The sequence below is a fragment of the Salvelinus alpinus genome, chromosome 19 (genome assembly GCF_045679555.1).
Source record: "Salvelinus alpinus chromosome 19, SLU_Salpinus.1, whole genome shotgun sequence".
In the NCBI taxonomy this organism is placed as follows: Eukaryota; Metazoa; Chordata; class Actinopteri; order Salmoniformes; family Salmonidae; genus Salvelinus; species Salvelinus alpinus.
The window spans coordinates 49,837,653-49,851,315 of NC_092104.1; the positions used below are offsets into that span (position 1 = coordinate 49,837,653).

At 45.6% G+C, this 13,663-nt stretch overlaps 1 protein-coding gene across 4 annotated transcripts in view; it reads left to right on the top strand.

Annotated features, from left to right (window-relative positions):
* LOC139545770 (rho-related BTB domain-containing protein 2-like) overlaps window positions 1-13,663 on the top strand; it is a 93,062-nt gene that overhangs the window by 37,355 nt on the left and 42,044 nt on the right. For 3 of the 4 annotated variants that reach the window (XM_071353925.1, XM_071353926.1, XM_071353924.1), the window contains 2 exons: window positions 9,121-9,322; window positions 9,429-9,532. In XM_071353925.1, coding sequence (XP_071210026.1) covers window positions 9,131-9,322; window positions 9,429-9,532 — 296 coding nt within the window. In that variant the 5' untranslated portion in view covers window positions 9,121-9,130. Of the gene's footprint in view, window positions 1-8,813; window positions 9,000-9,120; window positions 9,323-9,428; window positions 9,533-13,663 lie in introns of all 4 variants that reach the window. The other variant, XM_071353927.1, reaches the window with a different exon arrangement.

Consider the following 13,663-nt stretch of genomic DNA (forward strand, 5'->3'; position numbering starts at 1 on the left):
ATCTTATATTCTGGGATGAGTACCAGGCAGTTGAATTTGGGCATGCTATTTATCCAAAAGTGAAAATGCTGCCCCCTACCCCAAAGAAGTTAACCAACAAGGCTTGTAATTTAACAATTGTATTCCTATTTACAGATGGCATTCAAGTTTGTTATTAAGGCACATGAAAGTTCACATGTTCGAGAAGGCATTTCTGCCCAAAAACACATTTTGATAAAAAAAAAATTTTATGTTCAAACGGCTCTCCTGTGAAGTTGTGAATTGCGACATACGCCTAGTTTCCTGAATCGGGTCACAATTCACCATGCGTGCATAGGGGAGAGTGGGGCTAAGTCTAACACGGGTCAATTGTAGGGTAACTTGGGGTAAAATGCCACCCTACCTCAATCTTTTTTGGGGGGAGTGAAATTTTTTTTGTTTGTTGATGAGACAGATTAGATTTTTTGTTGTTCAAGAGTAGTGGCAACCAGGGAACGTGTTTGGGGGGGGGGGGGGGATTGTGACATGAAGTGGTTTCTGTGAGAAGTACAGGCAGGGGGCATTACCCTGGGTGGTGGTTTACCTCAAGTTACCATAACACGTATGCCTAAATTATGTTCACTGTGTTTCAGGAATGCTAATCTTATCTGTTTTTAACTACAGAACCGTTTCAGAACAATCTGAGATGGTGGGTGTCGAAAGGACAGAGAGTAAAATTAGAGCCTAGTGAGAGAAAAGGGCAATAAGGATGATGAGCAATGGAAACAGTGAAAGAGAAAAGAGTAGTGGATGGAGAAAGGGAGTGAGCATTGGGAGAGTTGAGGAGCTGAGTTGTTCAGTCTATCTCTATGAAAGCCCCCACTGCACTGACCCAAACCTGTACTGAGACACTCCTCTCAAATATGCATGAGGCTGTCTTTGTCTGTTCTTTATCTGCACAGACCACCTGCACAGTGACAGTAGCACTACGGACCAGTGGTTAGGGGATGAGGGCGTTGCAATGAAGGGGAGTTCCCTCTCCCCTTTGTTTTGGGGGTCCCCTCAGATATTTTAATTAGTTAGTATCTCCCAAAAAACATGCATAAACGCAATGTATATAATTTAAGCCCACATGTTAGGGTAACTTGGGGTGTGGCACCTCTGCCTGTTCTTCTCACGGAAACCACATCATGTCACATTTTCTCCTTAAACACCTTCCCTGGTTGCCACTACTCTTGCTCAACTATGAATCTAATCTTTCTCATCACAATTTAAGTCACTCCCCCCCCCCCCAAAAAAGATTTTGAGGTAGGGTGGCATTTTACCCCAAGTGACCCTACAATTGGCACATGTTAGATTTTGCCCCACTCTCCCCTATGCACTCAAGGTGAATTGTAAAGTGCTTCACCATGATGCTGCTAAAAAAAACTTGGGGTTTAAAATGGTGCAGTTCCCGCATATTTAGGAGTTGATAAAGTAGGAATGGAAAGCTGAGATCACTCCCTTAACAAAGCCATGAAAACTACAGTTTTCCCTGCGATTGCAAGAATTGTGGTGCATTAACTGCTTGTCAGAATGCAGATTTCCCTCCCTATCGTAACTTGCTTGCGCGTCGAGAGAGGAATATTTATCTCGCATAGAACACACAACAACAAGCCAACTAGGTAAATACATAAACAATTTTAATATGGGGTTGTCAGACTTTTCTCTTCATTACTCGTTTGCAGAGGAAAAGTAAATATGGACCGTTCTAGCGTCTTTAAAGTGCACCTCAACAGATATTTTTTCATGTTTCATTTTTTGGGGGCGTGGCAGCAATGATTTTGCCGTGGCGCGGCGCCACAGTTAAATGACTGCAGCAGAAACACTGTATTACCGGAGGAGCAAACAAGTGCTATTTAATTATTATCCTAGATTTCTTTTTTTACGCACACATCTTTTGGGGCAACAGAGATCTTGATCCAGGAGGGGATTGAATGTCTCTTCTTTAACCAAGAAGCTTGCTCTTGCCATCTAGCCACTTAGCTAGCAAGTCAGCAAACCAAATGCATAGCTGGAGCCCTGAGCTGAATATAATTTATTTAACACATCATAGATTTCTTTTAGTTATGCTTAACTTATAAGCAGTAGCACTACGGTAGCACTACGTGCTTCTACACCTGCATTGCTTGCTGTTTGGCGTTTTAGGCTGGGTTTCTGTACAGCACTTCGAGATATTAGCTGATGTACGAAGGGCTATATAAAATAAACTTGATTGATTGATTGAGTGACGTAGCACGCATCCCGCATTATTGATAATCGGTATTGAAAATCATAGTCGGTATTTCTAAATACCCTGGTATACGGTATAAACCGTATATCGCCCAAGCCTAGTGTGTGGTGTGTGCCCGTGCGTACGTGTGCTCCTTGGCCAGACGGAGTGTAGCAGAAGGTTTGTAGCTTAAGTGTGTGGATGAAGGGGGCAGCAGGCAGGGAGATCTAGTCACAGTGATCCTCTCACTGCAGTCTGACTTCTGTCAATAATTATTGAACCTTTATTTAACTCGGCGGCCTACCCCGGCCAAACTCTAACCGCGGATGACGCTGGGCCAATTGTGTGCCGCCCTATGGGACTCCCAATCACGGCCAGTTGTGATTCAGCCTGGAATCGAACCAGGGTCTGTAGTGATGCCTCTAGCGCTGAGATGCAGTGCCTTAGACCGCTGCGCCACACCCCAGTCACAGGCATCTAGGGTGTGTAAGGTGAAGTTGCCCCTATTGAAATTGCTATTGCTATTGGGTCAATTTACCATTTTTCCCGCTAATAGTTAAGGTAAGGATTGGGGGAAGGGAAGCTGATCAAACCAGAGAAACAACTGGATTCTCATTCACATGGAGCCATACCCATCTAATACCACCTTTTCATTACTCACTTTTCCATTATCAGACGAAGTTGAAACAATCTGTTAATATAGAGGTTTAAATAAGGCCAGCACTGATATAGAGATATATTAGATATTTGGATTTGTGTATGCTCTTTTCCACGGCAACATGTCCTAGTAGCACACCCAAAGTATTGGCCTGCACCTTCCTCAGTGTGTCTGCTTTCCACTATTTCATTTTCAATCCCTGTAATACAGGTGACAGCCTAACAGATGATGTCTAGACTGCTGCTTTACTCATGATATCTATAGTATCGGTCACTGGCTGTGAATGAAACCCTACACTGCTCTCACAGTGTCTAGTTACGGCTTGGCTGTGAGAGGCAGGAGCGTGCAGTGCGAGTGAGTGAGAGACCTCTGCATAGTCAGGGCGAGGGTGTAGTGCTCCAGGACTTCTGTCTGATCCCCCTGAGAAACTATCCACTGCTCCCAGTTCCACTGCTCCCACTGCTAAGCCTATTAAAAGGCCAGACCTACGACTCCCCACCACCACCCACACACACACACACACTAGGTCTGCAGGACATGGGCGAATGGTATCATATTTTTTTCAAATATTGTAGTTGCGATTTGACTTGGGTGAACTGTTGGAATTATAGAAATTGAATGACTATATTATGAAGCAAAGTGGAAAGCAGCATCGTTCTTGTTTTTAAACAATCTGTTAACTGCATTTCAAATCAAATTGTATTTGTCACATGCGCCGAATACGACATGCGCCGAATAGACCTTACAGTGAAATGCTTACTTACAAGCCCTTACCTAACAATGCAGTTCTAAGAAAAATAAGTGTTAATTAAAGTATTTACTCAAATAAACTAAAGTAAAAAATGTTTTAAAAATGATTGTTTTTTATAAGATAAGTTTAATGCTAGCTAGCAACTTACCTTGGCTCCTTGCTGCACTCGCGTAACGGGTGGTCAGCCTGTCACGCAGTTTCCTCGTGGAATGCAATGTAATTGGCCATAATCGGCGTCCAGAATGCAGATGACCGATTGTTATGAAAACTTAAAATCGGCCCTAATTAATCGGCCATGCCGATGGGTGAACTGACCATGGCTCGGTGGTTGATGCCTTCCTGTGACATTGGGTGCTGTACATGTCCTGGAGGGCAGTCAGTGTGCCCCCGGTGATGTATAGGGCAGACCATACCACCCTCTGGAGAGCCCTGCGGTTGCAGGCGGTGAAGTTGCCGTACCAGGCAGTAATACAGTCCGACAGGATGTACATCTGTTAAAGTTTCTGAGGGTCTTAGGGGCCAAGGTGAATTTCTTCAGCCTCCTGAGGTTGAAGAGGCGCTGTTGCGCCTTCTTCACCACACTGTTTGTGTGGGTGGATCATTTCAGATTGTCAGTGACGTGTACGCCGAGGAACTTGAAGCTTTCCAGCTTCTCCACTGCGGTCCTGTTGATGTGGATAGGGGTGTGCTCCCTCTGCTGTTTCCTAAAGTCCACGATCAGCTCCTTCATTTTGTTGACGTTGAGAGAGATGTTATTTTCCTGACCTCACTCTGCCAGGGCACCTCCTCCCTGTAGGCTGTCTCGCTATTGTTGGTAATCAGGCCTGCTACTGTTGTGTCATCTGCAAACTTGATTATTGAGTTGGAGGCGTGCGTGGCCACGCAGTCATGGGTGAACAGGGATTACAGGAGGGGACTGAGCACGCACCCTTGTGGGTCCCATGTGTTGGGGATCAGCGAAGTGGAGGTGTTGTTTCCTACCTTCGCCACCTTGGGACGGCCCGTCAGGAAGTCCAGGACCCAGTTGCACAGGGAGGGGTTCAGACCCAGGGTCCTGAGCTTAATGATGAGCTTGGAGGGTAATATGGTGTTGAAAGCTGAGCTATAGTCAATAAACAGCATTCTTACATAGGTATTCCTCTTGTCCAGATGGGATAGGGCAGTGTGCAGTGCAATGGCGAGTGCATCGTCTGTGGATCTATTGGGGCGGTAAGCAAATTGAAGTGGGTCTAGGGTGTCAGGTAAGGTAGAGGTGATATGATCCTTAACTAGCCTCAGTGACCTTTGCTTTCTTGGGTACAGCAAAAATGGTGGACATCTTGAAGCAAGTGTAGACAGTAGACTGGGATAGGGAGAGGTTGAATATGTCCGTAAACACTCCAGCCTGCTGGTATACGCATGCTCTGAGGACGCGGCTAGCGATGCCGTCTGGGATGGCAGCCTTGCGAGGGTTAACACCCTTAAATGTCTTACTCACGTCGGCCATGGAGAATGAGAGCCCACAGTCCTTGGGAGCGGGCCGTGTCAGTGGCATGGTGTTATCCTCAAAGCGGGTGAAGAAAGTGTTTAGTTTGTCCGGGAGCAAGACGTCGGTGTCTGCGACGTGGCTGGTTTTCCCTTTGCCACATACAGTACCAGTGAAAAGTTTGGACACACCTACTCATCCAAGGAATTTTCTTTATTTTTACTATTTTCTACATTGTAATCTGACTTGCCGAAGGGAGGGCGGTGGAGGGCCTTGTAGGTATCTTGAAAAGGCAAGTAGCAGTGATCTAGTGTTTTCCCTTAATGAGTACCACAGTCAATGTGTTGATAGAACTTCGCTAGCTTTTTCCTCAAATATGCTTTGTTAAAATCCCCAGCTACAATAAATGCGGCCACAGAATATGTGGTTTGCATAAAGTCCAGTGTAGTTCCTTGAGGGTCGTCGTGGTATTGACTTGAGGGGGAATATACACTGCTGTGACTATAACTGAAGATAATTATCTTGGGAGGTAATACGTTTGCCATTTAATTGTGGGGTATTCTAGGTCATAATTTGGAAAGGCACAAACCTGTCTTATATAAGGTCCCACAGTTGACAGTGCATGTCAGAGCAAAAACCAAGCCATGAGGTCGACAAAATTGTCCGTAGAGCTCCGTGACAGGATTGTGTCGAGGCACAGATCTGGGGAAAGGTAGCATTTTTGCAGCATTGAAGGTCCCCAAGAACACAGTGGCCACCCTCATTCTTAAATGGAAGATGTTTGTAACCACCAAGACTCTTCCTAGACCTTGCCGCCCGGGCCAAACTAAGCAATCTGGGGAGAAGGGCCTTGGTCAGGGAGGTGACCAAGAACCCGATGATCACTGACAGAACTCTAGAGTTCCTCTGTGGAGATGGGAGAACAATCCAGAAGGACAACCATCTATGCAGCACTCCACAAATCAGGCCAGGGCCTTAGACCGCTGCGCCAATCGGGAGGAGGCCATCAAGTTTTAACACGCGATTGCATTTAGAATTGTTATTTGTTGCGCTTACAAAAGCAGGCTTCACTCCAGTAGCCTTTTTGAAGAGCTACTCTCACACTGTCTTACAGGTGATAGGCTATTCCACTCCTCAACCTCTCTATGTAGTGTGCGTGTGATAAATAAAATGCATTGTGACTAACACGCGGCAATTTAATCCACAAAATTCTACAAATTAACCTATAGACCGATAAGCATGACCGGTCAAATAACGATTAACCGTTAACGTCACTATAAAAAACGTAAACATACAAAAAAATTCAATAAAAGTTATTCTTAACTCTGGTGGTGTTGATCCCATAGGAATGACTGTTCGACATGTCTCTTTATTGCTCTACCCACCTTGACAAAATAAACATCTTCGTGAGAATGCTATTCATTGATTACAGCTCAGCGTTCAACACCATAGTGCCCTCAAATCTCATCACTAAGCTAAGGACCCTGGGACTGAACAGCTCCTTCTGCAACTGGATCCTGGACTTCCTGACTGGCCGCCCCCAGGTGGTAAGGATAGGTAACAACACATCCGCCACGCTGATCCTCAACAAGGGGGTTCCTCAGTGGTGCGTGCTCAGTCCCTTCCTGTACTCCCTGTTCACTCATGACTGCACTGCCAGGAACGACTCCAACACCATCATCGAGTTTGCCGATGACACAACAGTGGTAGGCCTGATCAACGACAATGATGAGACAGCCTATGGGAGGAGGTCAGAGACCTGGCCGTGTGGTGCCAGGACAACAACCTCTCCCTCAACGTGATCAAGACTAAGGAGATGATTGTGGACTACAGGAAAAGAAGGACTGAGCACACCCCAATTTTCATCGACGGGGCTGTAGTGGAGCAGGTTGAGAGCTTCAAGTTCCTTGGTGTCCACATCACCAACAAACTAACATGGTCCAAGCACACGAAGACAGTCGTGAAGAGGGTACAACAAAGCCTATTCCCCCTCAGGAGACTGAAAAGATTTGGCATGGGTCCCCAGATCCTCAAAAGTTCTACAGCTGCACCATCGAGAGCATCCTGTCATACCACTGCCTGGTATGGCAACTGCTCGGCCTCCGACCGCAAAGCACTACAGAGGGTAGTGCGTACGGCCCAGTACATCACTGGGGCCAAGTTTCCTGCCATCCAGGACCTATATACCAGGCGGTGTCAGAGGAAGGCCCTAAAAATTGTCAAAGACTCCAGCCACCCTAGTCATAGAATGTTCTCTCTGCTACCGCACGGCAAGCAGTACCGGAGCGCCAAGTCTAGGTCCAAAAGGCTTCTTAACAGCTTCTACCCCAAGCCATAAGACTCCTGAACAGCTAATCAAATGGCAACCCAGACTATTTGCGTTGTCCCCCCCACCTCTTTTACGCTGCTGCTACTCTCTGTTTATTATCTATGCATAGTCACTTTAACTTTCATTTACATATTACCTCAATTACCTCGACTAACCGGTGCCCCCGCACATTGACTCTGTACCGTCACCCCCCCCTGTATATAGCCTCGCTATTGTTATTTTACTGCTGCTCTGTAATTATTTGTTACTTTTAACTTAATACCTATTTTTTCTTAACTGCATTGTTGGATAAGGGCTCGTAAGTAAGCATTTCGCTGTTGTATTCAGTGCACGTGACAAATACCATTTGATTTGATATTGTGATCGCTCTCCCGCTCCTTCTTTCCCTCCTATTTGTCCATGTACAACTCTTAGAGAGAGCTGTTGTTGGTCCACTCCTCATGCAGCTGCTTTGGCCATTACGTGAAGAACTGTTACATAAGGATAAGATATAGTAACTTTTACGACTCCCTCTATTGCGATACTGATGTAAACCCACGTGCCTCACTATGTGTCTTAGATAGACAGAGGAAGGGAGAACTAGCGAGGGAGCACAGATAAAGCCTGGAGTAGACAGCCACTACTCCCTCAGTTCCCTCGGAATCTCTCAGGGTTGGCTCACTGTCTTCCCCACTCACCTAGACTAAGGTAGGCTGTACAGTACAATTTCTTTTGGCCCTGCACCTGAACACCTGCTGCTCAGTGGCTTTGGCAGCTCTAGGACCTCAATGGACGTGGAATATTCCAAAGGGAACATGTTGTTTTTTTGTAGCTTTTAAGCAAGACCTGACATTGTTTGTTTAGGCCTGGAACAATATAGTCTCGATCTGTAACAAATGGGACATAAAATGTATGTGAGGAGCAGGAGTTGGTGGGAATGAGTGGAGGTGTGGGTAGGGGGGGGGAAAGCGGAATTGCCGCTGTCCATCGTCTCATGTGTCCGATGAATGGGTGCCATTTTTTTTTGCCGCTAATGTGTGTCACTGCAGGGACGAAGTGCTACACCGCCGGCATCTATGTCAATGGAATAATAATAAGCCTATGAATCTTTCAAACGGCCTATTTATGGGACCATGGTTTGTTCAGAGTGGTAGGGACAGGATTGCAGGTTTGGTCTGCCCATATCAGCTGTATCAATATCAGCTGGGGGAGGGGGGGGGGGTGTCTTTCATGAGTGCCCCTCAGCAGATGGGATCATCATTCACTCCTCCAAAAATAAAATCTTCCACCGGGGCTGTGCTCTGGTTTATATAGTTGCCTCTTGTTCTCTCTGTCTCTCCCACTTTCTCTCATTCTGTTATGACATAAATAGCCACTCAGTTTTTTATTTCTCTGCCCCCGTACCATGTGTTCCCTCTGGAGGAGTTTGGCTGGAGCTGCTCATTACTGGTCAGTACGGACTCGGGCTTCTAGCCTTGGCCAAGCTTTTCTGTTGGTAATTGATTTAGGAGCTACCCTGCCCGTTGTCTTGGGCAAAAGCTGTTCAGTATTGTTCCGCTTGTACCTGAATAATTCACTCAAAGACATGCTCCGGAACTTTGGTGACTAGTAAGTCTTTTTTAAACATTCCGCTTTGGTATGGATGTGTCAATGTGTAGTTCTATATTCAATGACCAGAATTACTTTCTAACCCCCGCTCTCTCCTTCTCCCTCTTCCTCTCTCTCCCAGGGCCCTCTCCATGGATATAGACACAGACTATGAGCGGCCCAATGTGGAAACCATTAAATGTGTTGTGGTAGGGGACAACGCGGTGGGCAAGACTAGGCTCATCTGTGCCCGCGCCTGCAATGCCACCCTCACACAGTACCAGCTGCTCGCCACCCACGTGCCAACTGTCTGGGCCATTGACCAGTACCGTGTGTGCCAGGAGGTGGGCATGGACCCACGCTACACACACACACACACACACACACACACACACACAGCCTGAAAATAATTGTCTCATGCTGTGGTGTGGTGTGTGCCTGTCCGTCTAGGTGTTGGAGAGGTCACGGGATGTTGTGGATGAGGTCAGTGTGTCCCTGAGACTATGGGACACCTTCGGTGACCATCACAAAGACAGACGCTTCGCGTACGGCAGGTGAGGGGGCACACAAACATGCACACACACACTCACTGAGAGGCCGTGGCTACTTTCGGGTCAGGGTACTTGTTGTCCAGGCAGATTCTGGTAACTGACCTAATAACTCAACCTGCCTGGCTATAATGCAACCCCCTCTCCAGTGTCTAAGGCCATGGCATTGTAAAGGATTGACAATATTTAATTTGGCTAAAATCTACCCAAATTCCCCACCGTTCACCTCAGGAGACTGAGATATGGCTTTTGGGCTGAAGCGCGCACACATACACACACACACACACTATTACACAAACACACGCACTGTCACACGTGGCCATAGTGGCTGATATGTGCGTACTGAAAGCTAGATACAGTATCAACAAGATCTCATAGTTTCCCTTCGAAATGCAACATATTATGGATGAACTTCTATTTGTGACGCATTAATTCTGCGTGGTTACAGAGTTCAAACAGAAACAACTCAAAGGTTAGGCATTAATTCCAAATGGTTAAGGTTAGGGCTATGGTTTGGGGAGACTGGCCAACCTCATACCATATGTATGACATAGCCTAATAGCTACAAACGTCTCACGTTGCCATACCTCCAAAATCACGTCGTTGTCACATTAGGGAAGCCTGGTTCGCGTTAAGGCTACTAGGAAGGTAACTCCAAATACATTTTCGCTAAGGGCAGCTGTTTAGCTGGTTAAACAAAGGTTAGCCATATGAAGGCAAAAATGTATGCCCAAGTCAAGAAAGCTTACCAGCACTTGCCGCACTGGCCGCCTATTTGTGGGTGCTTTTCAAAGCCTATGTCAAACACTTCAGTGAGTGTAATTGGCTCCAATGACTGTAATTTGCTCAATACTAGGGGTTGATAAATAAAGTTGAGATCATTAGAAAGGAGATATTCTACAATTTTCATGGCACAAGTAATTTTTCCAACAATTGTTTACAGACAGATTATTTCACTTATAATTCACTGTATCACAATTCTAGTGGGTCAGAAGTTTACTGTGTTGACTGTGCCTTTAAACAGCTCGGAAAATTCCAGAAAATGATGCCATGGCTTTAGAAGCTTCTGATAGGCTAATTGACATAATTTGAGTCAATTGGAGGTGTACCTATGGATGTATTTCAAGGCCTACCTTCAAACGCAGTGCCTCTTTGCTTGACATCATGGGAAAATCAAAAGAAATCAGCCAAGACCTCAGAATTTTTTTTTTTTTGTAGACATCCACAAGTCTGGATCATCCTTGGGAGCAAGTGTATGTAAACTTCCGACTTCAACTGTACATACATGCATACAGTACCAGTCACAAGTTTGGACACACCTACTCATTCCAGTGCTGGGTATTTTTATTTGCCAAGGAAGACGTACATGTATATCGACTCTCCTCTATCAGACAGACATGATGGGATAATCTCTATCCCTCTCACCCAGACCTTTCAGACATAGCACTGATCCTAACCTAGCCAGCTAGCAGGACTTAATCCACACACACAGACGCACAAATATATACACACACACACATATATACACACACACACACACACTCACTCACTCACTCACTCACTCACTCACTCACTCACTCACTCACTGACTGAGCAGGATGTTTTGAGTGACAGAATGTGTGTGTGCATGCGTGCGCGGCTGTGTGTGTGTGTGTGGCTCTGCGCCTTTTCAAATTGTCAGTGACTCATTGTCTGTGTGTGCTCAGCCAGCCTGCAGTCAGCTGGTAGCACAGTGCCAGCTCAGCTGTTCTCTGCCTGCCCGTCTCTGCCCGTCTGTTTGGGCGCTCTGGGGCTCAACATCTTGCCCTAAACCCACTATCAGATAGCCATGCCACCCCATGCAAGCATCCTTATTTTAATTTTATTTTTGTATTATTTATTTCACCTTTATTTAACCAGGTAGGCTAGTTGAGAATACGTTCTCATTTACAACTGCGACCTGGCCAAGATAAAGCAAAGCAGTGCGACACAAACAGCAACACAGAGTTACACATGGAATAAACAAACATACAGTCAATAACACAATAGAAAAAGTCTATATACAGTGTGTTCAAATGAGGTAGGATAAGGGAGGTAAGGCACTAAATAGGCCATAGTGGCGGAATAATAACAATTTAGCAATTAAACACAGGAGTGATAGATGTGCAGAAGATGAATGTGCAAGTCGAGATACTGGGGTGCAAAGAAGAAAAAATATACATATAACAGTATGAGGATGAGGTAGTTGGATGGGCTATTTACAGATGGGCTGTGTACAGGTGCAGTGATCTGTAAGCTGCTCTGACAGCTGGTGCTTAAAGTTAGTGAGGGAGATATGAGTCTCCAGCTTCAGAGATTTTTGCAATTCGTTCCAGTCATTGGCAGCAGAGAACTGGAAGGAAAGGCAGCCAAAGGAGGAATTGGCTTTGGGGGTGACCAGTAAAATATACCTGCTGGAGCGCGTGCTACTGGTGGGTGCTGCTATGGTGACCAGTGAGCTAAGATAAGGCGGGGCTTTACCTAGCATAGACTTATAGATGACCTGGAGCCAGTGGGTTTGGCGACGAATATGAAGCGAGGACCAGCCAACGAGAGCATACAGGTCGCAGTAGTGGGTAGTATATGGGGCTTTGGTGACGAAACGGATGGCACTGTGATAGACTAAATCCAATTTGCTGAATAGAGTGAGGCAATTTTGTAAATGACATCACCGACGTCAAGGATCGTTAGGATAGTCAGTTTTACGAGGGTGTTTGGCAGCATGAGTGCACGATGCTTTGTTGCGAAATAGGAAGCCAATTCTAGATTTAATTTTGGATTGGAGATGCTTAATGTGAGTCTGGAAGGAGAGTTTACAGTCTAACCAGACACCTAGGTATTTGTCGTTGTCCACATATTCTAAGTCAGAACCGTCAAGAGTAGTGATGCTGGACAGGTGGGCAGGTGCGGGCAGTGATCAGTTGAAGAGCATGTATTTAGTTTTACTTGCATTTAAGAGTAGTTGGAGGCCTCTGAATGAGAGTTGTATATGGCATTGAAGCTCGTCTGGAGGTTAGTTAACACAGTGTCCAAAGAAGGGCCAGAAGTATACAGAATGGTGTTGTCTGTGTAGAGGTGGATCAGAGAATCGCCAGCAGCAAGAGCGACCTCATTGATGTATACAGAGAAAAGAGTCGGCCCGAGAATTGAACCCTGTGGCACCCCCATAGAGACTGCCAGAGGTCCGGACAACAGGCCCTCCGATTTGACACACTGAACTCTGTCTGAGAAGTAGTTGGTGAACCAGGTGAGGCAGTCATTTGAGAAACCAAGGCTGTTGAGTCTGCCGATAAGAATGTGGTGATTGACAGAGTCGAAAGCCTTGGCCAGGTTAATAAATACATCTGCACAGTATTGCTCTTATCGATGGCGGTTATGATATCGTTTAGGACATTGAGCGTGGCTGAGGAAACCAAATTTCATAGCGTAGATGGTACGGTCGGATTCAAAATGGTCCGTGCTCTGTGTAACTTGGCTTTCGAAGACCTTAGAAAGGCAGGGTAGGATAGATATAGGTCTGTAGCAGTTTGAGTCTAGAGTGTCTCCGCCTTTGAAGGGGGATGACCGCGGCAGCTTTCCAATCTTTGGGGATCTCAGACGATACGAAAGAGAGGTTGAACAGGCTAGTAATAGAGGTTGCAACAATTTCGGCATGGCCAGCCGTAGAAAAATGCTTATTGAAATTCTAAATTATCGTGGATTTAATTGGTGGTGACAGTGTTTCCTAGCCTCAGTGCAGTGGGCAGCTGGGAGGAGGTGCTCTTATTCTCCATGGACTTTACAGTGTCCCAGAACTTTTTGGAGTTTGTGCTACAGGATGCAAATTTCTGTTTGAAAAAACTAGCCTTTGCTTTCCTAACTGCCTGTGTATATTGGTTCCTAACTTCCCCCAATCAACTACTTATAGGCATGCTCACACTGTCCTCTCTGTGTACAAGAGTATTGGATAGGGTTGTTATTTGATCATAGGGAAAATATATATATTTACACTACCGTTCAATAGTTTGTGGTCACTTAGAAATGTCCTTGTTTTTTGAAAGTAAAGAACATTTTTTCTCCATTTAAAATAACATCAAATTGATCAGAAATACAGTGTAGACATTGTTAATGTTGTAAATG